The sequence below is a fragment of the Phytophthora sojae genome (genome assembly GCF_000149755.1).
Source record: "Phytophthora sojae unplaced genomic scaffold PHYSOscaffold_3, whole genome shotgun sequence".
Classification (NCBI taxonomy): domain Eukaryota; phylum Oomycota; class Peronosporomycetes; order Peronosporales; family Peronosporaceae; genus Phytophthora; species Phytophthora sojae.
Window position 1 is genome coordinate 522,856 of NW_009258117.1, and position 24,786 is coordinate 547,641.

Here is a 24,786-nt window from a genome sequence, read left to right on the forward strand (position 1 = left end):
TGGCGGCCAGATCGGAAGTGGCGATCTACGAGCGAGCGAATTGTTCGTTGCAGCTGGCTGGCTGGAGATCTTGCACCAGCAGCTGGGGCAACTTCGAGGTTGCGGCTCGCGCGCTAAATCGAAAATGGGTTGGATGGCGATGGCGCGGACTTCAAAAAGGGCCGCGCGGGGCGTCCCACTCTTCTTCCAGAAAAAGTGGGATCCTGAGTCCCATATAGCCCTTCCAAACACGATCCAAGCGTTTCAACGTTACTATCGGAAATGACCTCTGCGAGGCCTATATTTGGTGTCTCGCACACAGTCTCTTGGTCCCAAAATTTGTAGCACGAGCAAAGCCCCCACGGCACCGAGCAAAGCCTGCAACTTTGCCTGCAACTTCGAGGCTCGACCACCCGCTTTGAAACACACGGGCCAAGCCAGTGGCTTCATGCAGCGTAAAGAGACGGCATGGCGCCGCCCACCAGATAGGAGATCTGTTTCCACGGAGCGCGAGTGTGGGTGGGCGCCTCAAAACGCGATGGACGACGCTCGCAGACGCCAAAAATGGCAAAGCGCAGCGCCATCGCATTGCTCGCGAACATGGGCGGGGCGTGCGGTACCCTCTGGAAGACTCAGGCCTGGAAGACTCAGGCCTGGAAGACTCAGGCCTGGAAGACTCAGGCCTGGAAGACTCAGGCCTGGAAGACTCAGAGGGCGCTCCGTCACACGTTGCTGAGTCTGGTCCGCCGGCGCCTGCCGCCCGTGGTGCCTCGGTGAGCTGCACGGCCCCTCGGACTCCGAGCGCCCGCCACGAAGGTGCCGCATCGGTGATAAGAACCCTTCGCCGCGAAGTTCGCGCGCGTGAGCAGCGGCAGTGCAGATGGCTGCCGCGTTGAATAATACATGCCTTACATGCCTTACATGCCTGCCTGCACCGTACAGTGCAATCCAGCGCCTCATTCCGTTGCGGAGACTCTCGAAGCCGCTGCTGGATCGGATCCAGTGATAGCTTCGCTTACGCTTCGATGACAGAAGTAACGGCTACCTGGGCCAACAATGCTGGCTGAGTCGTTGCCAGCTTCCGGCACCACCGCCGGAGCAGCTCCGAGAATCCAGGTTAGTGCCTTGTCGCCGTGCGACTCGGTCCCGCAGTGCTCACGCCGAGGGCTTTGCCGCTTGCTCGACGACCGAGTTGATTCCCCAGCCGTGCTGGATGTTCGGGCGAGGGCGCCGCTCTTGTCTTATCCGAAGCTATCGCTGTGAGCACACTGTGCAATTCCTGCCGATCCGAGAGTGCGAAATTATGCTAGTTTTTGTAAGTCGCCCGGCCGTGACAAGCCGTGCGTAAGACACTCATGACTCTGGTCCCCGGCACAAAGCTTGGACCGTCCGATGGACGGGGGTCAATGGAGGCGACAATACTCGCTCACTCTCGAACATTCCTCCGCAAGAGCACGCGCTGGTCGGAGGACAATGCAAGCAGCTTAGCTCACAGCAATGCCGGCACAACGGGACACAGGCGCCGACTCGCCCGTCAGCGCGAGTGAACTGCTGGACTCGCCCTCCCACAACTACAACGCGATGCGCGGAGACTCGCACGATATCGCAGATACGCAGGCCCCAGCAGCGCGCGAGATTTTCCGAGCGCCCTCGGAGGCCCAGACCATCAGCGACAGAGGCGGCTACTCGTACAGCATCCGCCCCACTGAGACGGACGCCAATTCGCCAGGTCGGGTCACGTTCTCGTATTCCAGTGGAAACAACAACAACAGCAGCAGCAGCAGCGGCAGCGGGGTCGGACTGGCTGGCGCTGCCCCCGTGGCGCTGGCTCGTCCGTCAATGATGGAGCGGAATATCGAGGCAGTGAGCGAACCGACAAGTGCGGGGTTCGCTGCCAAGACGAAGCACTACAGTGGCCGCTATCGGGTGCGTCTCAATGTGATGGTTTTTGTTGTTGTTGATGAGTTCAAGTCTAACAATCGAGTTGTGCTTGCTTTATGATACAGAGGTGGCCGGGTGTGGTGTTGATCCTGGCGATCGTCATTGGAGGTGTGTTCGCTATCACCTTTGCAGCCGTGCACACGCACTCATCCAGCACGGCTCGTCAAGAGGCTTATCAGAAGCGAAAGGCCGGCGCCTCTGCGATCACTGGTGGTGCCAGTGGTAGCGGCAGTGACCTGGTTTCGGACGACGGTGAAGTGGGCAACCCTAAGTCGTACCCGGACATGGGATGCGAGCTCCCGGACTATCAGAGCAAGGACGGACACATTTACGCTGTCGCTTCGAACGGCACGGAGGTGGCCGTGGACATCAAGGGCATCAATTGGTTCGGCATGGAAACTGGCACAGCCATCCCGCTTGGACTCTGGGACAACTCTGAGAACGGCACCACGGCGTACCAGATCGCGTACTTCTTGGAGAGCAACAAGTTCAACGCAGTGCGACTGCCGCTCTGCATCAATTGGATCCTCACAAACCAGGCGCCCGAGTCGACGCTGATTAACACGGCCGAGAACCGGGCTATCTCCATCACGAGTTACATGTCGCTCCTCAAGAGTCTCATCAAGGCACTGGCGTGCCGCAATTTCGGCGTGCTGCTCAGTTTGCATACGCTTACGTCGTCGGTGAGCGGCGGTCTTTGGTACAACGACAACATCACGCAGAGTGACTTCTTGGACGCCGTCGACACACTTACAGGGGACCTGTGCAGCAACAAGTACTGGAATGTTATCGGCCTCGACCTCAAGAATGAGCCGTACGAGGGCACCTGGGGCGACGGTGAGGACACTGACTGGCGTGAAGGTGCACAGACCATTGGAAACCGCATGCTCAAGGGCTGCTCGAACTGGATGGGCTTCGTGGAGGGCATTTACGCCTCACACACACTCGCTGTCGACGACACCGAGTACAGTTTCTACGATTGGTACGGCAGTGGACTTCAGAAGGCGAACGAGTATCCGGTGGAGTTTACCACAGAGAACAAGGTGGTGTACGCGCCTCACTACTACACACCAGGTACGAAAACTTTGGCTGTATATGGGTATTCTTCGTTGACGCTAACATTATTCCTCTTCTTGCGTAAAATGTTTTAGCTGTATATCCACAAGCTTACTTATTCGGTGGAGGCACGAGCGGCGATAATGGCGAGCTGGACGACTACGTGGAGCTGTCGAATTCGTCGCTAAAGTCGCGAATTTCGGCCACGATGGACGAGATGTTCGGCTTTATTGCGGATAACAACTCGGCTGCTCTGCTACTGGGCGAGTTTGGTGGTTTGTACGCGACCGATTTGAACCCGGAGCTTACGACGAAGCGCTGCACCGATTACTCGATCGAGCTCATGGTGGAGAACGGTTGGGCGGGTGGCTTCGTGTGGTCCTTGAACCCGGAGAGTGCGTACCAGTACAACCCGTCCGACACGTACGGCACCTTTACCGAAGGCGTGCTGGAGGACGACTGGTTGACGGCCAACAGCGAATTTTTGGCGGGCCTGGAGGCGATGAACGACCTGGAGCATCTGCGCATGATGCCGTGTTTTGAGACGGAGGACTCGGACTCAGGCTCGTCCGGTTCAGACTAAAGGTTTTCAGGACCACTTAAGTTAAACTCGTTGCATAATAACACACCTCCGCAACTTTTGTTTAGTACACGGAACCTTGTACGTCGCAAAACTACAATGCGTGACGTACGGAATACATGTAGAGCCAAGAGCGTGAGCGGGGTAATACAACTGGTAGAGGAATATCTCAGTCGCGTTGCTCCGTTGAGTTGCTTAGGGGGGCGAATCACCACTGCAGGCTGACGTCCCCGCTCTATCTACGGTAATGAGCTGTCTAAGCATCACGTGTAGTAAGTAGTAAGGCATCAGAGTTGCAGCTACTCAAGTCGTTCGCACGGTGCCTAGTAACACTTGCTCACACTTTGAAAGTGTCAATCCAGTAGTCGCCCGAGTTAGCTGTTACTAATTCGTTCACCAAAACTGAAGTTACAACAACTTCGTTTGTTTTTCAATGACTTTTATTAGGAGGATTCTTAACAACTTCTAATCACACCGTGAGCCGCCAACGCCCATTGCTCCTCAGAGTTCCCGTATTGTCCCGTCCGAGTAAACGGCCTTGTACGTGTTGGCCTCAATGTGGCATCAGGGATGATGCAGGACACCAAACCTCCGTCATCGAAACCACGGTTCATATTGCTAGTACATGTTCACAGGTCGAAGACCTGTGCTTGGCCCCGGCAAAAAACTTCTAACTTTCCAAAATCGGGTACCAAACCGGGTCTCTCTTTCTTAATTGAAATGTTTAAGCTAATATCTGCCGGAATCGGGTACCCGTCGATAAATGCTAAGGTTTATGCACATTATTTACCAAAGGTTGATACTAATCGTTCATTCTTTACCAAAACCTGCGTTCAAAACAATTATGGACGCTCCAGTACACTATGAGAGCGTCATGGCCTCGCTGAAGGCGTATCAATTTGCGCCATAATCGACCAAGCTTAGCTGAAGATGACCAATATGACTTGTCTGGCTGCAGACTGCATTTCTTACATGTCAATTTGCTCAATACTCAATCACTTAGCCGAAGATGCCCAACCTCGTGTCTGTCGCCAAACCAATCAGCTCAACTCGACAGTGACACGAGCATCGTTCGTTTCAACAAGACTTTTTTCCCTGCGTTGAAGCACGCACTTCCAAGGACTTGGCACAGTAACGTATTTCTCATTCCGCAATTTACCCTCAAGTTAAAAGGTCAAGATCAGCGCACCATGCATCTCTCCTTCGTTCCGCTAGCTCTCTCGTCTGATCGTTAGCACACAACATAGTACTAAATGAGCACAGTATACCTTACCTGCAAACTGAATGAAATAGCTCTCTCGTTGCTGGCGTCAACGCAGCCATTGGACGCTGACCAGAGTGTTATTCCCGGGCAGGTGCTGCGGCTGCGAAGCAGGCGCAGTAGATGCCCACATTAGAATCAACTAGAGAGTTCGGCTGGTAGTGCTCTTTTAAAATCCTTAAAAGGATTAAAAACAACACAACTTTGGGATTTACTCAATTGTTATCCGTTATCATCGTCCATGAAACTATTCGCCGACCTGTGTACCCTCCCGGAGCAACGCTCCGGGTTGCCTATAGTTGGGTGGGGCTATTCTACTCATGTAACCGAGCAGCAAAAATGCATGCATAGCTAGTTGCACCAACGACTCGTATCCTGGCTCACCCTCGTTGATCGACGTTGTGCTCGTAACATACGAGTGGCAAATTGCCGTCGCCATCTGAGATCGGTCATGAGCGCTGAACCGATTGCGTTTGGTGTTGGACACTGTCACGGCTGAAAGTCTGAAGCGCCCGCTTCAGGAACTGCAATAGGATATCACGCGGATATCACCGCTATCATAACGTGCCGTGCCACCTCAGCCTCCGTTGCCAATTGCCCTTGTCATGGTTGACTCGGACTTCGCTGTCCGAGCGAGATGGTTCTGCACTTTTGCAACCTAGCGAGAGCGCATCAATCGAAGTGCAGCACTTGATTTTTGTATGAGCCCATTTTTTCAGGCCGATGCTGAAAAATCCCCTATTCGCCTTCTATCGTCTACGCACCCAATCACCAATGGCTACACTTGCCCTTCTTTTGGCAGCTGATAGCGACCTCCTTCGTCTACAACGTCCTTAGATTAGTGCCTTCTACAACTCTTGCTCAGTATCAGTCAATTTCAATAGGCAAATCTCAGCGTCGCTAAAATCGGGGAGGTCCTGTCTCAAGCACGGTCTCGGTTGATTTCCTCTTGATTCCAGTATGCTGGACACGATCGGGTGTGCACGACGGATGCAACACTTGCATCCACTTTTGCATTTGCCGTAAGCCAAGCGCAGTTGCCAATGCGACGTGAACCAGAGGAAGAGAACTCGTCGCTGGGCTCGCCCACTTACAATTACAGCGCCATGCTCAACCGCGAGGACATTCCGCAGCCGCCGGCGCGCGAGGTCTTCCGCGAGCCGAGCGAGGAGCAGACCTACGCCGGATACGGCAACGGCAACGGCAACACCCGCTTCAGCACCATGACCGCTGATGTTAACGGCGAGCGCTTGAGCGACTCTGGCAACGCCGCGGCAATTGGTGCCAACGCCGGCGTGTTCACTCGAGGCTCGCTCATGGACCGCAACATCGAGGCGGTTAGTGAACCCGCCCCCGGGTTCCTCGAGAAGACGCAGCAAAAGTACAAAGGCCGCTACCGGGTACGATTGCAATTGCATTCACCTAAAGCGAGTGTGCAGCTTCTCTTTAGCACTAACCTAACCGATTACGTTGTTGTTTTTTGCTGTTTGTTGCAGATGTGGCCGGGCATTCTCCTCCTCCTCCTCATCGTGGGTGGAGCCGCCACTGCCATCACCTTCTCCGCCTTGCACGCCAGCGACACTGCCAGCACTCGGGACGCAGACTACGCGCAACGTAAAGCTGACAGTGAGAAAATATCGGGCGGGGCCAGCGGCAGCAGCAGCGACCTCATCTCGGACGACGGAGAGGTGGACAACCCCAAGTCGTACCCGGATATGGGCTGCGAGCTGCCGGACTACCAGAGCAAGAACGGCCGCATTGTGGCCGTGAGCTCCAATGGCACCGAGGTGCCCGTGGACATCAAGGGCATCAACTGGTTCGGCATGGAGACGGGCACCGCCATCCCCTTGGGGCTTTGGGACAACGCCGACAACGGCACGACCGCCTTCCAGATCGCCACCTTCTTGGCGGACAACAACTTCAACGCCGTGCGCCTGCCGCTCTGTGTCAACTGGATCTTGACCGACCACGAGCCCGAGACGTCGCTCATCAACACGGCCGAGAACCGAGCCATCTCGGTGACGAGCTACATATCGCTGCTCAAGAGTATCGTCAAGGTGCTGGCGTACCGCAACATCGGCGTGATGCTGAGTATGCACACGCTCACCTCCACGGACAGTGGCAGTCTCTGGTACAGCGACGAAATCTCGGAAGACGATTTCCTGGACGCTGTGGACACGCTCACCAAGAACCTCTGCAGTGAGAAGTACTGGAACATCATGGGCATTGACGTCAAGAACGAGCCGTCCAAGGCCACGTGGGGCGACGGAGCGGACACGGACTTCCACGCCGGAGCCAAGAAGATCGCCGACCGAATGCTGGACGGCTGCTCGAATTGGCTGGGCTTCGTGGAAGGAGTGAACGCCGACCACACGGTCACGATCGATGGCACTGACTACGACTACTACGACTGGTACGGAGGCGGACTGCAGAAAGCGGCCGACTACCCGCTCACGTTCAGCACGGACAACAAGGTGGTGTACGCGCCTCATTACTACACACCAGGTACGAGAACTTTGGCTGTATATGGGTATTCTTCGTTGACGCTAACATTATTCCCCTTCTTGCGTAAAAAAATTGAAGCTGTATATCCACAAGCTTACTTTTACAACGGCGGCACTCAGGATTCGAATGGTGCGATCGCTGACTACGTGGAAATCGATGACGATGCGCTCAAGACACGTATCAAGGCCACAATGGCTGATATGTTTGGATTTTTGGCCGATGACAACTCGTCCGCGTTGCTGCTGGGAGAATTCGGTGGATTGTACTCGAAGGATCTGCACCCGGAGCTCACCACCAAGCGCTGCACTGATCTCAGCATCGAGGTGATTGTCGAGAGTGGATGGGCCGGTGGCTTTGTGTGGTCCCTGAACCCCGAAAGTGCCTACCAATACAACCCGGCCGACACCTACAGCACGTTCACGGAGGGCATTTTGGAGGACGACTGGCTAACTGCCAACAGCGAGTTTCTCAAGGGAATGGCTGCCATGGACGACTTGGCCAACCTTCGCAAGATGCCATGCTTCGAGACCGAGGTGTCGTCATCAGGATCTGACTCGTCCAGCTCAAGTTAGTTCGTGGTGCAAGTACAGTCTGGATCCACAGGCTGTGTGCTTTCGGTTTGTCTACCGACAAGCGGGGCATCTTTACCCTATAAGGGACTCTATCTACATGTATAATGGTTTGCTTTACTTCGAGCGTATTCTTTGCATTACATGCCCTTACGATCCTGGCTGTCGATCGGCTGCGTGTTCAATATCTCCGTCATCCTTCCCACGGCCTCCTCCCATTTTCTGAAGCCGCAAGCGATTTTCAAGCTGCTTGACCTTCCTTCTTAATGACGAAAAGGTAAGTGCCACATCCTGCTCACGCTGTAGCGCAGTCATCTACAAAACGGAAATGAAGAGCATAGTTAGCGATATTGAAGAAGAAGCGTGGAATAGCTGCGACTGACGTACGATGTAGACCGTGATCGAGTTACGAAGGAAGAAGATGACCAGTAGGAATATGAACAGGAGCGTCCACGGCACGAAATTGTTACCAAGTATCAGCGAGTAAAATGCAGACGCAACACCAGAAGACGTGATGTAGTTCAGCAGAGGCGTATAGCCCATCGCAACGTCAACGAACGGCCCACAGGCGTACTCGCAGATACACAATGGATAACCCACTGAACATTCCGATCCCGTCAGGAAGTACGAACTCTAGCACGATTTCAGCACAGCAAATTAGCCTGGTTAAATTATAAGGTTCGGATTAAGCAAAATCGTACCGATGAACAGGTAGGGTCGATCGTGCACAACCTCTTAGTCGCATCGTAGCTGCTTGTAACGCAAAGTGCATCGTCGCTGGAAGATGAAAGCGTATCCTGGAGGTCGCATTGCTTTGGGAGACGTGTGTTCAGGAGGAAAAAGTGCGTGAAACCGAGGAAAATGAGCACCGTGCAGAAGTAAAACTTGATGAAGAAGCTTCCGGCATCCTTAGCACCCCACGGGTTGGCTGGTTTCTTTTGCAAATACTACAGACAGCCGAGTAAAATACGTAGCCAGGTTTTCATACCCACACATCAAGCCTATACCGTACCATGAGAATGAACTTGTCGAACTTGAAGTTTACTACGTGCAGCAGAAGAACTAACAGTGCGGTCGTAGGAGCGAGGGGTATAGCCACCAGAGCAATTGTGCACGAGTACAGAAGTGCAACCATTTTCTGCGGGACGAGAAACTCGGACTTTGTCAGCAGACTTTTCTTCGGAGCCACAGTCAATTCTGGGTTCTTCGGCTCTTTTTCCGCGAGTACAGAGGTCAAATCTGGCAGTGGATCATTATCACCTCCACCAGCCATTCCACCATTGCCTTGCTCTTCGGGTAGCGCAGTGGCTTGGGGTACGACCTTAGCGCTCAGCTTCTGCTTCCTGGCTAAAGCTCGTTGCTCGCGCTGATGCCGCCATACAGATTTCAATTTATTGATCACCACGCCAACCAACGGCGATGATATTGCCATGGCCTTGCTAACGCAGAAATCAGTAACCACCAGAGTTAGCAGACCAGCTGACGCTTGCTCCGCCCGGCAGTCAAAACTTTCGGGCTTAAATTCGAGCATTACATTCTTGCGTACTGTCGACCCGTCGAACGTGAAAAGCTCCAGAATGTTTTGAGTCGAGGTCAGCAACATCGGGTCCAGGAGCAGCGCAAACGAGAAAAGTTGAATCAGCACGTTTAAGATCTTGGCCAGATACAATCGTGTCACCATGGCTTTGATGGCAAAGCCCACGTCGTCCCATTTCTCGATAGTGGTCAATAACGAAATGAGTTTGGGGAGAATTGCGTTGATTACCGTCACGACAGCAGGGACGATACTGCTGGCGTATGGTGCGAAGATGGCAGCCTTTGCAGCAAGCTGTAGCTGAAGTTGCGAGGACTGGGTAGTAAGGAGAATGATGAGGTACCAACTTGCAGCTTGAATCGCCAAGTAAAATATGAAGGCGACAAAACGTCGGGCGTATAAAATGTACCTGTGTTTCCTACAAGCAACGAGCAGGTAAGTTGGAATTCGGGTAAATGCATAGCAGCGTACACGTATTTGCGTACTTGGTTCGCGATTTGATTGTTTCTGCACGCTTCTCTTCCTCCATGGCAATTTTCACTTGCTCAGCAATCGTCTTTTTCAGGTCGCTGACTTGCTGAGAAAGCAAAACGGTGAGTACAAAGGTACAGTTAGAGCGAACACTGAATCTACCTACATCTGGCGTGGTGAGCGAGAAATCCCAAGCATTCAGGAGAATTCTGCTGTATTTCGGCTGTAGAATGGTTGTGTTAGCATTTCGTGGATGACGTTACTTGTTTCACCCCAGCATTCTAGCTCACCTTCTCGCTGGCATTTTCAACAGCTTGAACAGCCTTGGACAGTCGATCTTCAGCTATCCACTTCCGGAGTGTGAAAAGCAGCAGAAGAATTTCCATCCAGAGAAGAATGGCCTGACAGAGATTCACTGTTAGCTCTGGTTCATTTCCATCGCACGGACACAAAAGGAGTCCGAACCGAGTATACAAATGCTTCGTCAGGAAAATACCCTGGGAGCTGGAGGAAGGTTGGCATGACGCCCGAATACGTCATCCAATTCACGCTTGATGACTGCAAATTTCAGCGCCAAGTTATAACGCTTCATGTGCAATCTAAAGCAAACAAAAGGAGAACGAATCTACCAACCTGGTAATCAAGAAGATACAAAATGTGCAACACAAGAAACACGAAGCACGGCAGCGACATGACCATGAACGTCATGATGATCCAGCCAAAGAATCGAAAGTAAGACGACACCGACGATCCAAATTGCGCTTCGATCTGACGAATGTCCGTCGTGAACGGGTACAACCTGCGGCGGATAAATAATCGGAACTTCTTCCACTTCAGGCGGATTCCTCTTACAGCCGCCCGATCCGTTCCGTTCCCCAGATCCGCCTCCAACATTTCCTGAGCATCCGCCGCTCCATTCAACATCTGCTGCCGCATTTCACGCTGTCGCTGAGCTTCCGCTTCCGTCATCCTCGAGCCATTTCGCCCAGCACCTGCAGCCCCCAGTCCAAGCTTCAGTTGCATCATGGCGCTGTTGCCTCCGCCACCACCTGCAGCTCCTCGAAATCTGAGAATTGTCTCTTTCTCCTCCTCCCACTCCTCCTGGGCGGATGCGAGTTCTTGTTGAGCGAGTTGCAACTCGTTTTGCAAGTTGACAATTGTTGCCTGGGCTTGCGTATGAGCAATTTGCAGCCTTTGCACCATTTTGTCTCGATGTTGCAACTGCTTCTCCAACAACCGCAACTTTTTGCCCACCAGAGCCTGTCGATACTGAGGCATGTGACTCACGAACCCTTCACTTGTTGCCTCGGAATCATTTGCAGCGTCTTCTTCGTCCTCTTCGTAGTCTTCAACATTCCAATTATTTGTATTATCGGGAAATGACGTAAGTTTTGCCACTTGCCTGTCCACTGCGGTCTCGATGGCCTCCAGACTCAACGAGTTCCTGGGGAAATGCAACAGAATTGATAGTGTTAACACTGTGGCCACCAACAATCACCATTAAATGCAACAAGCAGCAGTGGCTCTCTAACCTCATGCCGATAAAGCCAGGCACATCGTCGGTGTCGTCTTCATCCTGCAACATCTCTAACTGCATGAACGTATACGTCTCTTCATGCTCACATCGGAATTAAACGGAGCTCTCTAAACCTGTACACCAAGTTTACACAGCTCGTATCACGCTACACCAAAGCGATCCGTTCCTCTTCTCGCACCTCTCTCTTCTCATGCCGTTTACGCACGACGAGCTGTCCACTAACCACTGGTACTACGTGCAAGACGCCGCCACCCACCCCGCGAAGAAGCACCACCAGAAAACGCACCACAAGCCGAAGGTGAAATCCGCTAAAATGGTGCAAAAGTCCGCGTCGGAACCTGCTGAGACCGTGGATCTGGAACTCTTCGACTTCGACTGCAACTTAACGCACGAAGACCTCCGCGACAATGTTGCAGCGCTAATGCAACAAGCTGAAGCCGTTGGGGTGAAGGAGATGCTGGTGCCTGGTGCCACGATCGACGAGTCCCAGCGAGCCGTCGAACTCTGTCGGCAACATCCGACCAAACTCTTCCCCACGGCGGGGGTGCATCCTTACAATGCACGGGCAATGCCCACACAGCAGGAGTTGACTACGCTTAAGGGTCTCATGGAGTTGCCAGAGGTTCGTGCAGTGGGGGAGTGCGGCTTGGACTACTCGCCAAGTTTCCCGGAACCGGAATTCCAGAAAAAGTGGTTCGCCGAGCAGCTCTTGCTGGCCTGCGAGCTGAAGAAGCCGCTGTTCCTGCACGAACGACTGGCGCATCAGGACTTTATCCAGTTGATCGACGAAGCCACTGCTAAGGCTGGTGGATATTTCCCTCCGGCGGTGGTGCACTGCTTCACGGGCAACGAAGAGGAGCTCAAGGCGTACGTCGCACGAGGTGACGACTGGTACATTGGCGTCACGGGGTTCATCTGCAAGAAACAAGGTGCGGCTCTGCAAGAAATGGTGAAGCATGTGCCATTGGAGAGGCTGATGCTGGAGACGGATGCGCCCTACATGGGCTTTCCAAAGTGCCGTCGTGCTGAGAAGAGCGACCCGAAGAAGCAGTACCCCAATGTGCCCAGTGCTATGCCCCTTGTGGCTCAAGCCGTAGCAACTGCGCTGGGTCGGTCGCCGCAGGAAGTTGCCAAGATCACCCGAGCCAACGCGCGTCGCTTCTTGCGTCTATGAAATGCAACAGCTCCATCCGCGGCTAGAGGCGATAATACGATACGCTCTTCGACTGGGTTTCACATGCAGGCATTCTTTAGATACTTGTAAGCGTTAAACTATCCTAAACTGGCGAACTCGTTGGCTACACCCAACACTCGCACACGTCGTAATAAAACTTGCGGGCCACCGTGACAAGAGGCAACAAAAGGCTCTCGTCTCTCTCTCCCTCTCTCTCCACTTGCAGCCGCTCTTCATCCGATATAACAATAACAAAAGCCTCTCTAAAAGGCGTCTTGAGGTGGGGTGTTGTTGAACGCGATGATGCTCCTCTTCTGAGGCTGGCCTGACTTGGTGTTCCACTCCACCTCTTCGTGCATGTGGTGGTCCTCCTCCAAGCTCTCGCACTCGCTGTCTGTGCTGAGTGCGCTGCTGTTGGAGGACGAGTGAGGGGACGTGGCGCGCGGCTTGGTGCACTTGTACACCTCCTCGAAGGTGTTGTCCCTCTCTCTAAGCAGGCGGCTGATGTTGCCGGCAATTGTTGCCACGCTGCGCTCGTCGTTGGCCACTGTCATGTCCCAGTTAAAGCCTTCGTAGAAGGCAAGAGTCTCCTCCATCCACTCGCGCTTGTGCTCGTTGAGCCGCAGCCGCTCGGGCTCGAGCTCCAGCCGCGCGATGATGCGACGCCACAGCAGCTCGCGCTCCACCTGCACGTGCACCGTGTAGAACTGGACGCGGGCGAAGTCCTGCACCTCCTTCATCTGCTCGCGGATCACGGGCTCCAGCAGGTGGCCCTTGGCCGAGTAGAGCACGGCGCTGAAGGGCGAGCGGTCGGCGATGAAGACCTGCTTGCGGCCGGGCTTGACGCGCTCGGCCAGGCGCAGCACGCGCTCGAACCAGGAGCAGACCCACGAGGTCTCCATGAGCAGGGACTGCGGGTGCAGCGCGTAGGACGGCATGTCCATGAAGGCCTCGTCCAGGATGTCGTAGCCCTGGGCTTCGAACTCTTCGCACAGTGCGGTTTTGCCACAGCCTGGAGAGGAGGAGGAAGTAATTTGCATAGTGAGACAAACGGAGCTCCGCGATTGGAGGAGAGAAGAGGTGTTTTGCCGGTTTACGCTAGTGTTAACACGCACCATGGCAACCTTCCAGCGCGACGACGACGAGTTTAGACTCAGGCTTCATGGTTGGCAAGAGAGGTGGGTTGGTTAGGCAGTGCGTGGTGCGTTGCGATGTGAGCGTAGCACACTGGGTGCTTTTGAAAAAGGCGCGCCAAAACTTATTTGCAGAGAGCTTAGCTGCGCAGTGAAGAGAGTTACAACTGTTTGCGGAGTTTGAATATTGAAGAGGGGGTAGAAACAGGATTGTGGAGCTCAGCGACGATTGGTCCGCCCTATTTGCTGCGGGCTCTTCTGTGCGTTTGGCGCCAAAAACCAGGGCTCGATTTGACTCGCGCGCACGCGGCCGGCACGCTCTCGGGCAACATTTGTCGATTTGAAAGCGGTTGGCTCGACCTTCAAGGCACACGCAGAGCGTAGCCATCTGGGATGCGCATGAGCAAGCGTTGGCAACAAGGCATTTGCCGCAAAGGAGACGAAGGGAATGAATGAATGAATGGGCTCAGCCCATGGTCAACCGCAGGCAGGGTCCATGAATCCCTATTCGTTTCCGTGCACGTATTAATAAATCGCCTTCTAGTGGCGGAGAGATAAGTTGAAACAAACTGCATTATTTGGTACCGAACTCAACTGGGGGGGGGGGGGTCCGACAAGCCAATTTCTGCTAAAAAGAACTACCTAGACCAAATACTGCTCGTCCTCTTCTTCCTGCTCGAAGCACCCGGTAGTAGCCACGTTCGAGTACCAAGCACCCGCCGATCGCTGGATACGCGTGAGCTGCGTGGGCAGAGCCGAATACTCGTCAATGTCACCCGTTTCATCCGTGTAGTTGACAAAGTAGAGTCCGCGACGTCCGGCGTAACTGGTCCACTCGAAGTTGTCCATGAACCCCCACACCGTGTAGCCGATGATCGGGATCTTCTCCTCGTAGATGGCCTTGTGCACTTGCTCCAGATGCGTACGATGGTACCAGAGCTGGTCCAGGTTGTTGATCGTCTCGTTGCCGCACCAGCCATTCTCAGTCAGCAGAATGTCGGCACTCGTGTCGTGTTTGTGTAGGAACTGGATGACCTCGAGGTATCCAGGCGGGTAGCCTGAGTCAGTGGAGCAGCTATCCGGGTCCATGATGCTCCCGTAAGCGTGGCGAGTGCCTTCCGGGTTGCGCGAGTCGTCAACTCCGAGATCTAACGGCCATCCCAGCGACAGACTGGAGCAGTTGGTCTCCGAGCGCTCCGAGTCACAGTCAGTAGTCGCGTAACTCGTGTAATAATTTAGCATCAGCAGGTCGTACGAGCCCTTGACCTGCGCGCTTTGCTCCTCCGTGAAGTTGGACAGGCGGTCGCCGACACGTTCACGCATGACTTCGGGGTAGTCTCCCGTCGTCAACGGACCCAGGAACCAGCCCAAGTGGAACTGGTTCTTGCGCTCGGCAGCTTCCACGTCCTCCGCGATCGAGTCATTCAGCGGCACGCCCCAGTCAGAATTGATGACGATGCTGATACGCGCCGAGGTTTGGACGGTTCCTGCGTCTCTCAGCTCGTGGAATTTCTCCACCGCTGCAGCGTGAGCGAGCAGCACCACGTGAGCCACGTCGTAAGCGTTGGTGGTCGAGTTGCCCAGTTGTGGAGGCCCGTAGCCGTACGCGAACCCGGTGAGGATGAACGACGCCGGTTCGTTGAACGTCGTCCAGTACTCCACGTCCTGGCCGAACTCCTCGAAGATGAGCGTCGCGTAGTCGACATAGTGGTCGACCATAGCTTCGTTGAGCCAACCGGGCGGATCGAACGCCGACTGCAGCGTAGCCGGCAGGTCCCAATGGTACAGCGTCATGATGGGCTTGATGCCGTTGGCCAGCAACTCGTCCACCAGCGAGTGGTAGAACGCGAGGCCTTCAGGGTTCGCCTGCATGCGCTGGGTCGTCTCGTTCCAGGACATGGCGCGGGCCCAGGCGATGGAGAAGCGGAAGGTGCCGAAGCCGTCCTTCTTCATGAGCGCGATGTCGCTGTCGTAGCGGTGCAGGAAGTCGTCGGCCACATTGGCGCAGGGCACGCCGTTGGACGTGTCGCGGCAGAAGTTGTCCCAGATGCTGCGCTCCTTGTTGGTGGCGTTCCAGCCGCCTTCGACTTGGTAGGCCGACGACGCAGTGCCGAAGAGGAAGTCGGAAGGGAAGCACAGAGTCGAGTTGCTGCTGCTGCCAACGGCGGTGGAGCTGGAGGTGGTCTCCGACGCCGACAACGAGGTCAATAGGGCGCAGCCGGCAGCCACAGCTCCGAGAAAACTCAATGACCGCATACTTTGCTGGGCGGAGTGCGCGCTAGGAGGCAAATTGGAAAGTGGATCTGGTTTGATCATCGGTGAGGAGATCAAATCTACAAGAACTGAAGTTGAAGTTTTTTTTCAAATTCAAGCATCAACAGTTAGCCTTCATGGATTTATTGCGCTCACCTGCAATGACAACCACCTCATAAATATTTCTCATCTAACATACATGTACTTCATGTTATGAGCTAACCAGATTAATATTGATGCTGTTGAAGGAGACTACGGCGACCAAGCAGTCATGATCAGCCCGAAAACGAGCCAGCCTGAGTGAAGGCGACGACTCGAATGAGGTAGTAGCGAAAAGAACGAGCCGAGACGAATTCCGGCCAAGCCGGAGATGCCGCTTTGGTGTTCATTGTATGACCGATGGGCAAACGAGCCGAAACCTGGCATGGCTGGCGCTGCTAATGATAAGGGCGAGAGGTAGTAACGTGATCGTTTGCAAACTAATATAATCGATTTGGATAAATGCAGTTGCAGTCGATGCGGTTCCCAGTATAGCGAGGCTTTGGATACCCACACACATAGTTGTAGATGCAACTTTGCCTTTGTATGCTCCAATTAGCGAAACGGCTTGTAATCGCTGCTTTCCTGTTGACTGGATTGGCATAGGCATGACTTTGGCATCGATCAATCTAAGCAGCAGCTAATTGAAGTATTCAACTGTAGAACTTCTTGCACCCATGGAGAAACCATGTGGTAAACTACATCCACCTCATGCATGAATGCAGGTGTAGCGCTTTAGTGTGTGTTGTTAGTTGGGAAGGGTCGGGGCAACGAACTACTTCGGTGTTGAAGTCAGTGAAATTTGACTTAGTGATCAAACGTGGTAATCCTCGTTGCTTTGTTGCTTCAACTACAGAATGCCATGCTTCTGTCTGCAACGACACATCCTAACTTGCATCTTAGGTATATTGTCTTACGTACGCAACGGTTACGTTTCACCTTATTACCCCCTGGATATTTTTCTGGATATCTATTTCATTTGATGTTTGTATAGTGTATAGAATGCCTCCGGACGCCACAAGCTTACAGAACACCTAGAGGTGACACACCTACTTTGTATATAAGTTTTTGTATGGGAAGTTTCAAATTCCGATTTTTTGAAAATCGGGACTCGCTAGGCCCTAGTTTCTGTTCGGCGGGCACCCTGTCACTATCCGTGGTTAGTACAGACAACGACGGATAAATACGGCAACGCAAAACCCAGCACACATATGTTGTACTTTTTACAATAAGTAATTCAGATAGCTAATCAGCTTCGAGAGTTACACTTGACATTTGTATTCCATATGGTTGTAAGTACTTTATCTACATTTGTGTGTACTTTATGCTCCGTTAAGTGTATTTTATGTCATTGCCTTGTACAATCTCTATCGTTCCCGACAGAGAATTCTGGCACATTTACTATGGAGGATGTCATTCAGTTATGCCGGATTTATCCGTCGTTGTCTGTAGCATTATTCAGCATGGGTGTGCCACACTGGAGCCAATATGCAGGTTATATTCAGTATTAGCACGGCATTGTTGGCCCCCATCGTGAATCCTACCTTCCCTAACCATTTTGTATGCATACATCAAGTCTAATTACGCTGCATATGCAGTTTACATGTTCTTTTCGGCTCCCGGTCTGGAGGGGTTAAGCAGCACAGCCACACGTTGTCGTGGGTTTAATTTGCATCCGACTGCGTAGCCTGGATAGGCCAACAATTAAATGCCAGAGCAATCCTAGTCGGCAAATCCACGGAACCCAGAATGCCAAGTTGGACTGACAACCGCGGCTCGGCCCAAGTTGTGCCCCAAGTTGGGGTTCAACCAGGAATTATCGAACCGTCCAAGAAACGTTGAGCTCTCTGCAAACATGAAACGGAGACCTCGGGACCGAAGCTGCGACAGCGACAGTAGATATCGCCCGACTTGCTCACAGTAGTACACATTTGTAAGTTGAATGCTGCGCTTGATCACGCCGACTGTAATCTGGAGTAGACAGCTCCCCTTAAGAGAAGCCACAATTGTTTTAGAGTTCGCGACCTTGATAGTCAATTTCGCAGGCTCCACACCAAATAACAGGTTTCGGTCGGTGCACAAGTGGTGCGTTGCACCAGAGTCGAGGATCCACTCGGCAGTTGGGAGCGGCCGGCCATTCGGGCTGGTCGAGGCTGCAAGCCACAAGTGGCCTTCTTCAGCATTGTTGCAGACAGTGTCGGCGTTCGTGGTAGTACCGCTGTGAGCTTGACCTTGGCGTTTCACCGCAGCCTTCACCTTCTTCAGCTCTGGGCATGCCGGCCCGAGGTGGCCTTCCTCGTCACAGACATAGCACACTAGCTTGCCAGCGGGCTTTGCCGACACGGCATGAGCTTGGCCATTGTTGTTACGCGAGTTCTGTCTGTAGTGGCTGGCTCCGCGCGGCTGGTTCTGTTGGTGGTGCCCATCATTCCGTTTCTTATCCGGCTGCTCGGAGGAGGATTGAGCTCGCGCTGGCTGGCCACGCTTCCGCCCGTCACCGCGAAGGTCCACTAAGAGTGACAGGATGCGATCAGCTGCCAACAAGTAATTGAGGTTGGAGCGGTCGATTTGGGCGGTTAGGGTATTGGATAGTTCCGGACAAGCGTATACACAGAACGTTTCCAAGAGTAACAGACTGTGATCGCCTGTCATGAGACGGTTCACATACTTCAATCGGTCCACGAGTCTTGTGGACGCTTGGAGGACGTCAAGCGCTTGTACAGTTGCACTTGGTTCAACTTGCACCCTAACTCAGCACAGAGCTTAGCCTTGAAGTCGATGTAGTTGAAGTCCGCCTTTTCTACGCGCCACTGCGTCACGTTTGAGTGGAAGAATCGCGCGGCTTTGTCCTCCAAGAAGTTAACCAGCACAGACGCCTTGATCTGTGAGGTCCAAATCGAGTGGTTGAGGAGCGACTCGGTGGAGATCGCTTGCTCGTATTCAAGGATAAAATCCTCAAACCCGGAACCGAGGCCAGGGTACACCTCGTTCCCGCCAAATTTGCGGCACAGCACGTCCTTTATTTTGGGTGTCGTGCGTGTAGGTGCCTGCTGTCCAGGTGGCGCTGCAGTCGCACCGGCTCTGAACGCTTCCAGCTTGGATTTGAGCTGGGAGATTTCGGTATACAGCTCAGGCGTGGCCTTGGCATGGGCCCTGAGCTCAGCTAGCTCCGCCTGGAGCCTCGGCTGCGCAGCCGCTTGTCGGCTCATCATCTGAGCAAAGTCCGCCCTTAGTTTCTCGAAGTCGGCGGCCACACGAGATGCTGCAGCGGCTTGCTGGCGCAGTTTGGCGACTTCTGCTAGCAGGTACGCGACCTCAGCACTCACTTGGTCGCTTGGCGGCTCCGGTTACACTGGGGTTTCAAAGGCAGCCTCCTCCAGCTCTTGCTGAAGGTTCCGCTGGATGGGGCGCTTCATCTCATCGTCCGGATTCATATCTCCGGATGGGTAGCCTGGACGCTTGTACGACTGCAACAGGTTGAAGTTGTCACACGTCGCAGATTCTCACACGTCGCAAGAACCAGGTATCAGGTATCCCGGGGATCAGGTAACACGGGTATCAGGAAACACAGGTATTTGTTTTCAGGGGCGATAGTCTTCAGTATAGCCGGGTCGTAGGACTTGTTCACTCTTTAGTGCGAGTCGTGTCTTGGGCTCATAACCTGATGGAAGGCTAGGAAGTCGACTGAAGAGCGCGGCGATGTAGGAGACTCAATTTGTTTGTTGGTTAGCAGGTAAAAGTGAGAATGAGAAGGAACTAGAGCTAGGAGCTCGGACTACATGTAGGGCTATCCTCTTGGTCTCCTCTGTGGTGCTGTGAAGTAGTTGTAGCTGGCTGGAAGCCACGGTCGTACTCGTTGCCTGTCCTCTCAGCTGGATTGAAATGAGCATGCGCAGTAGATGTTTTTCCCGCGTGTGTGCGACCGTCGCTCTCGCTGGCCGCATATCACCGGAGTAATGCTTGCACAAATTTGATGTTGCAACAGCCAGGCCACTCTAACTGCCGCCAAGATTATTGAAAGTGGTCGAGCCGATTGCACTTCCACTCCGAGAGAAGCGCGGAACTTAGAGAAGTTGGGACGCAGTGACGAGGTCGAGGAGGCCTCGATGCTGAGAGGCCGCTCGGTCATGATGTACTCGGCCAATGCGTGGACCAGATTCTCCAAAAGTGTTGGGTCTAGAAACTACCGCAGGACGTCCTCCAAGATCGCGTGTCTGTCATCAGATACAGACGCGCTTAGCCTGGCTTCTATTCAGTCGCTCCCGTTCTCAGTCCCAAGTGCGGTACCAGCTTCGACGCCGAAACTTTCGATCGACAATATCGAAATCTCACACCGTGAGCACGCCAAGTTGCTGTCTCAAACTCTGCAGCTGGTGTTTGCTTCGGAAGTTTTGGTGTTTGCCGAGTACTCGGAGTTCGTGTGCGCTGTCGTCTATGGCGTTTACACGCTCTCGCTGTACCACACGCCGTACGCCAAGTACAATTTGTCGTTCATTGGCCTGTCGGAGGGGTGTTTCTGGGCGTCATTGACGAATTCTGCTGTGTACTCGGTCTTTGAGGGATTCACGCTGTTGTTTCTGTTCATTCTCGCCCGAGCCAAGTACGGCTTCTCCACCTTCTACCAACTCGCGTTCGTGCTGGAGAAATACTGGATGGGGGTCCAAGGGAAGGTGATCGGCAGTCTTTCGCTCATATTCATCCTCAACACTGTGCACCACGGCACGTTTGTTAGCTTAGCAGCTGCGTTTGATATATTTTGGTGACTAACAACATGTCTCTCCCATCAATTTGCAGGCATGGATTTATCGCTACATTTCGACTGGCAGAAGGTTCTTGACGGAACAGCTATGTGATATGCAATAGACTTGTTGCTCTGCACTGTAAAATTTGAAGTATTTTGTAACATTGCTTGCAGTTCGACGGGCAAAAGCTCGAATATCCCCAATGTAGATTTGTAAGAGCATTTTGAGGCTTCCCCCACACACCAATTGGTAGGCAATCCTCCGCGGACAAGACGAGAACGATCGCGTTTCATATTTTTAGTTGATAAGTTCTTGTCCACTATGTGGGCATTTGAGCGATTCCTACCACACTGACACGACCAGCCCCATTCAACAACCACACTCGCTCACCCAAGGTTCGCCTGCACTGTTGCGAAACACAGCCACGGCGATGCAAGCTTCGAACACCCCAGGGGAGACCGCATCTCAATTGAACCAGCCGGAGGGGGAGACGCCCAAGTTGACTACCGATGTTGCGAACATTCAAAATCCAGACGCTGCAACAGGTCGGAGGAAAAGCAGCACTGCGTCCATGGCGAGGGGTCAAGTGCGACGTCCGTCCATCCGCAAGAGCCCTTCCCACCGGGGAGCAAGGCGAATATTACGCCGCTACCACGACTGGAAGACCGAGCACATGTACTTGAGCCGATACTCCGTCGAGAAAATGCTCGCGTTCGAAGAATACCAGCAAGTTGCGAGTCCAGGACGCGTGTTCGCCGTCATCGCTCTCACGCCACTGCCTGGTCTTCTCATCATGATCCTGTTGGCAGCTATTCCGCTGCAAAGCCCCCTTCTTGGACTGACGGGGAACCCTGGCTTCTTCGTTCAGTCGTGGCTCGCCTACACGACCGTGACTCTGGCGCTGATGTTCTTCAACCGAGCCTCTCTCATGTTGCCCAATTCTGCGTACTCCCACAAGCAGTGCTTTATCGTCGCGTTCCTCACTGCGGGCTTAAACGAGCTGGCGATGCTCGTCTTGGGCGCATTGTGGAGGTTCCCCATCCCGTTCCGTTGCCTTCTAGGCATTCCGACGTACGCTATGAGCCTGCTCTTCCTCCACCGCGTGGTGATCAGCAGGAAGTGGCTGTATTATCGAGACGAGATCGTCGAGTACCTCCCGCTCTTCTGCGCCCAGGCATCCACGCTCTTCAACTTCGAAGGTGTGACTCTGGTCTTCGCGCACGTCCCCGCGCACGTGCAAGCTGTGATCACCGTCGCGTTCCCCGTCCTGCGCGCTGTGATCAAGCGCTTCATCTGGCGCTTCTCCCGCTGCCTCGAAGACATCAGCCTGGACGTAACGCTGTGCGTCATGGAAATCTTCGGGTCGCTCTTCCAGAACGCGTGTCTTCAGAGCGCACGGTCACCGGTAATCGGTGGCCTCATGATCGTCGTAGACTTCGTCCAGGCCATGGTGGAAGTCAAGATGTACGTGGCGCACAAGTTCGTCGTCGACGGGCGCCAGACCACGAAGACGGCAGTCAGAATCATCGAAGGAGCGCTGTTCCCGGGGGCTCTCAGCTCCAGTAAAGCGCGCGGTCTCGCCAAACTCGACCCGAAGCAAGCGGTTATGGGCGTGTCCCGCAAAGGGAGCTCCGTGCTGCTGAACCCGTCCGACGTTTTCGCCAAGCCCGAGAAACTCAACGTTAACAACTCCAGAAGGATGTCCAGGATCGCGTGTCTGACCAACGGCTCGCAGAACATGCTGGACCTCGACACGATTGAGCCCGACTTAACCGCCAAATCCACTCGTGAACAAGCTGCACCCCCAGAAGCCAAGTGACTCCACACGACGACGATCGATGAAGTTGACATCTCCCACCGTCAGCACGCCAAGCTGCTCTCGCAAGCCCTGCAGCTTGTGTTCGCGTCCGAAGTGCTGGTCCTCGCTGAATACGCGGAGTTCGTGTGCACCGTCCTCTATGGGATCTATACGCTGGTGCTGTATCACATGCCGTACGCCAAGTACAACCTGAACTTCATCGGACTGTCCGAGGAGAGCTTCTGGCAGGCGGCGACGAACTGCGCCGTGTACGCCGCCTTTGAAGGGTTCACGCTAGCGTTCCCGTTCATCCTAGTGCGTGCCAAGTACGGGCTCTCGACCTTTTACCAGCTCGCGTTTGTGCTGGAGAAGTACTGGACGAGCGTACAGGGGAAGCTGGTCGGCAGATCGCGCTCATCTTTACCCTCAATACCGTGCACCAAGGTAAGCAAAGACTAGAAATGCCGTCTTTTGCTGCATCTTGGGCTCACAGACTCGTTTGCTTCCGTTGTGCTGAGGAATGGACCTGTCCCTCGAGTGTGACTGGCAAAAGGTGCTGGACGGAACGGCCGTCCAATGACGAGCCTTGCAACAGCTAGCACTTCACTAAGAACATACCGGTAACATGATCTGCGCAGCGAGAAAGAGAAAGACTTTTTGTCCAGTGAAGCGAACAATCTTCGGGCGAGACCAGCGTCAAAGTATCAGTCTCAAGACGCTTGGCACGAAGGCGTCCAATAAGTGTCTTGAGACAACTTTGCAGCAGCTGCCGCGGCTCAAACTCCTTCTCTCCCGCCTCTTTTTTCTTTCTCTTCGGTCGGATTGGTGTCTTGGTCGTATAACGCCACCAACCGTCCGTGGGAATTATGAGTAGAACGCACACGCTAGTTACCAATACTTCGTGGAAAAAATTGACAAAGCGTACCAAAGGTAACGTATAGTTCTAAAAAAGGGTTATTAATTTTAAAATTTATTTGCGGACCAATTTAAAAAATGTTTTTACAATTAATAATCTTTTTATGTATACGTTACCTTTGGTACGCTTTGTCAAAAATTTCCCCACTTAGCCCAGTCTGTGGGACAAATGGAAGGACCAAAAGTTAGGCGCCTGTATTAATAGCTACTTAAGTATTGAGTTATTGTGAACCGCGGTTGAAATGTTCACGCCTTATTAGCTAACATATATATCTTAATCGGATTTGAATTGCCGTACATAAGGGTATAAACTAGCTACAAAGCGAAATCGGTTAGCAAATAGGAGTGTGTAATCCTGCTTGGACAAGCTAGCGAGACTCGACTCTGTCTAATTTAGTGACGGCGGCTAAGAGCTACCGAGACGCCTTTGGGCCAATATAGCCCGAAGTTTGGAGTCGTTCATGCCTGGTAAGGCTCCGACCAAGTTGACTATTTAGTGCACCACCTCTAAATGCTTTGACACCTTCCATATTGCACTCTACAAAGCTGGTGACTTATACGTCGGCACCTACAGAGCTATAATTATTTAAGGCAAGTAGCCACTTTAGTAACGAATTAGCAGTTTAGTAGAGTGTCACATTGACCAATGAACATACAGTATTTCGCGTATAGCTTCCATGATTGGTTGATAATATAATTATTTAAGGCGCAAGGGAGCAAACAGCTGGTATTTCAATGCAAAATCCCTAATAAAATCTCTACTAAACTGGCACAACCTCGAAGTCGAGATACCTTCGTAGCTTGCGTTAAATGTGCTGAATAATGTATGGATTTAGTTAACTGGTATTGTCTCTGATTGCTGAAATCTTGAGCTACAATTTCATACCTCCTTGCGGTCAATATTGTAAACAGGGGCGGTTGGCTAAAAGTACTTTTTCTGTGGACCACATATGTGCAGCCTCGAATTTATCCCTATTGGAATTCTCGTACTACAGAGTAGCATACCAGGATAAATATGACGACGAAATTTAAATTAGCCAGACCCTTGACCGATTTACTATCCGATTAGACATTCGGGGTGCCGATTACAATTTTTTTCAAAATAGATCCCAGCTGGTCCTAGGATTACGCGGTACGTATTTAAATTTTGCGGTACGTATTTTAATACGTACCGCGGTACGTATTTTGCGGTACATATTTTACAGTTAGCACAAGTCGATCACAGGTAGATCCCAGCTGGTCCTAGGATTACGTGGTACGTATTTTAATTTTGCGGTACGTATTTTAATACGTACCGCG

The 24,786-nt window shown here is 53.0% G+C and overlaps 12 protein-coding genes across 12 annotated transcripts; 6 read left to right on the forward strand and 6 right to left on the reverse strand.

The window, feature by feature from the left end:
* Window positions 1–543: 543 nt before the first annotated feature.
* PHYSODRAFT_247048 (cellulase-2, endo-1,4-beta-glucanase) lies at window positions 544–3,559 on the forward strand (the record flags this gene model as incomplete). The annotated part of the gene is made up of 5 exons (XM_009523675.1): window positions 544–752; window positions 1,012–1,112; window positions 1,499–1,905; window positions 1,986–2,994; window positions 3,072–3,559. The coding sequence occupies 5 exons, from the start codon at window positions 544–546 to the stop codon at window positions 3,557–3,559; spliced, it is 2,214 nt and encodes a 737-aa protein (XP_009521970.1).
* Window positions 3,560–5,860: 2,301 nt separating this feature from the next.
* On the forward strand, window positions 5,861–7,894 carry PHYSODRAFT_489431 (cellulase-3, endo-1,4-beta-glucanase; the record flags this gene model as incomplete). Its single annotated transcript, XM_009523676.1, has 3 exons — window positions 5,861–6,217; window positions 6,314–7,322; window positions 7,401–7,894. The coding sequence occupies 3 exons, from the start codon at window positions 5,861–5,863 to the stop codon at window positions 7,892–7,894; spliced, it is 1,860 nt and encodes a 619-aa protein (XP_009521971.1).
* A 207-nt stretch (window positions 7,895–8,101) lies between these two features.
* On the reverse strand, window positions 8,102–9,026 carry PHYSODRAFT_439140 (hypothetical protein; the record flags this gene model as incomplete). Its single annotated transcript, XM_009523677.1, has 5 exons — window positions 8,102–8,206; window positions 8,279–8,524; window positions 8,624–8,625; window positions 8,715–8,838; window positions 8,904–9,026. Coding segments are annotated over 5 exons (600 nt in total), but the record flags the coding sequence as incomplete, so codon positions are not given.
* Window positions 9,027–9,434: 408 nt separating this feature from the next.
* PHYSODRAFT_441591 (hypothetical protein) lies at window positions 9,435–9,954 on the reverse strand (the record flags this gene model as incomplete). Its single annotated transcript, XM_009523678.1, has 3 exons — window positions 9,435–9,707; window positions 9,810–9,843; window positions 9,911–9,954. Coding segments are annotated over 3 exons (351 nt in total), but the record flags the coding sequence as incomplete, so codon positions are not given.
* Window positions 9,955–10,177: 223 nt separating this feature from the next.
* On the reverse strand, window positions 10,178–11,481 carry PHYSODRAFT_246998 (hypothetical protein; the record flags this gene model as incomplete). The annotated part of the gene is made up of 3 exons (XM_009523679.1): window positions 10,178–10,246; window positions 10,530–11,340; window positions 11,429–11,481. The coding sequence occupies 3 exons, from the start codon at window positions 11,479–11,481 to the stop codon at window positions 10,178–10,180; spliced, it is 933 nt and encodes a 310-aa protein (XP_009521974.1).
* A 142-nt stretch (window positions 11,482–11,623) lies between these two features.
* On the forward strand, window positions 11,624–12,462 carry PHYSODRAFT_495397 (hypothetical protein; the record flags this gene model as incomplete). Its single annotated transcript, XM_009523680.1, has 2 exons — window positions 11,624–12,324; window positions 12,363–12,462. The coding sequence occupies 2 exons, from the start codon at window positions 11,624–11,626 to the stop codon at window positions 12,460–12,462; spliced, it is 801 nt and encodes a 266-aa protein (XP_009521975.1).
* Window positions 12,463–12,870: 408 nt separating this feature from the next.
* PHYSODRAFT_246977 (hypothetical protein) lies at window positions 12,871–13,771 on the reverse strand (the record flags this gene model as incomplete). The annotated part of the gene is made up of 2 exons (XM_009523681.1): window positions 12,871–13,619; window positions 13,723–13,771. 2 exons carry the CDS (start codon window positions 13,769–13,771, stop codon window positions 12,871–12,873), a joined length of 798 nt encoding a protein of 265 aa, XP_009521976.1.
* Window positions 13,772–14,382: 611 nt separating this feature from the next.
* PHYSODRAFT_246985 (hypothetical protein) lies at window positions 14,383–15,996 on the reverse strand (the record flags this gene model as incomplete). The annotated part of the gene is made up of 1 exon (XM_009523682.1): window positions 14,383–15,996. The coding sequence occupies one exon, from the start codon at window positions 15,994–15,996 to the stop codon at window positions 14,383–14,385; it is 1,614 nt and encodes a 537-aa protein (XP_009521977.1).
* Window positions 15,997–17,940: 1,944 nt separating this feature from the next.
* PHYSODRAFT_455831 (hypothetical protein) lies at window positions 17,941–18,153 on the reverse strand (the record flags this gene model as incomplete). The annotated part of the gene is made up of 1 exon (XM_009523683.1): window positions 17,941–18,153. A coding segment is annotated over one exon (213 nt), but the record flags the coding sequence as incomplete, so codon positions are not given.
* Window positions 18,154–20,399: 2,246 nt separating this feature from the next.
* PHYSODRAFT_447463 (hypothetical protein) lies at window positions 20,400–20,768 on the forward strand (the record flags this gene model as incomplete). Its single annotated transcript, XM_009523684.1, has 1 exon — window positions 20,400–20,768. A coding segment is annotated over one exon (369 nt), but the record flags the coding sequence as incomplete, so codon positions are not given.
* A 436-nt stretch (window positions 20,769–21,204) lies between these two features.
* Window positions 21,205–22,593, forward strand: PHYSODRAFT_297898 (hypothetical protein; the record flags this gene model as incomplete). The annotated part of the gene is made up of 1 exon (XM_009523685.1): window positions 21,205–22,593. One exon carries the CDS (start codon window positions 21,205–21,207, stop codon window positions 22,591–22,593), a length of 1,389 nt encoding a protein of 462 aa, XP_009521980.1.
* A 51-nt stretch (window positions 22,594–22,644) lies between these two features.
* Window positions 22,645–22,857, forward strand: PHYSODRAFT_441464 (hypothetical protein; the record flags this gene model as incomplete). The annotated part of the gene is made up of 1 exon (XM_009523686.1): window positions 22,645–22,857. A coding segment is annotated over one exon (213 nt), but the record flags the coding sequence as incomplete, so codon positions are not given.
* Window positions 22,858–24,786: the final 1,929 nt, after the last annotated feature.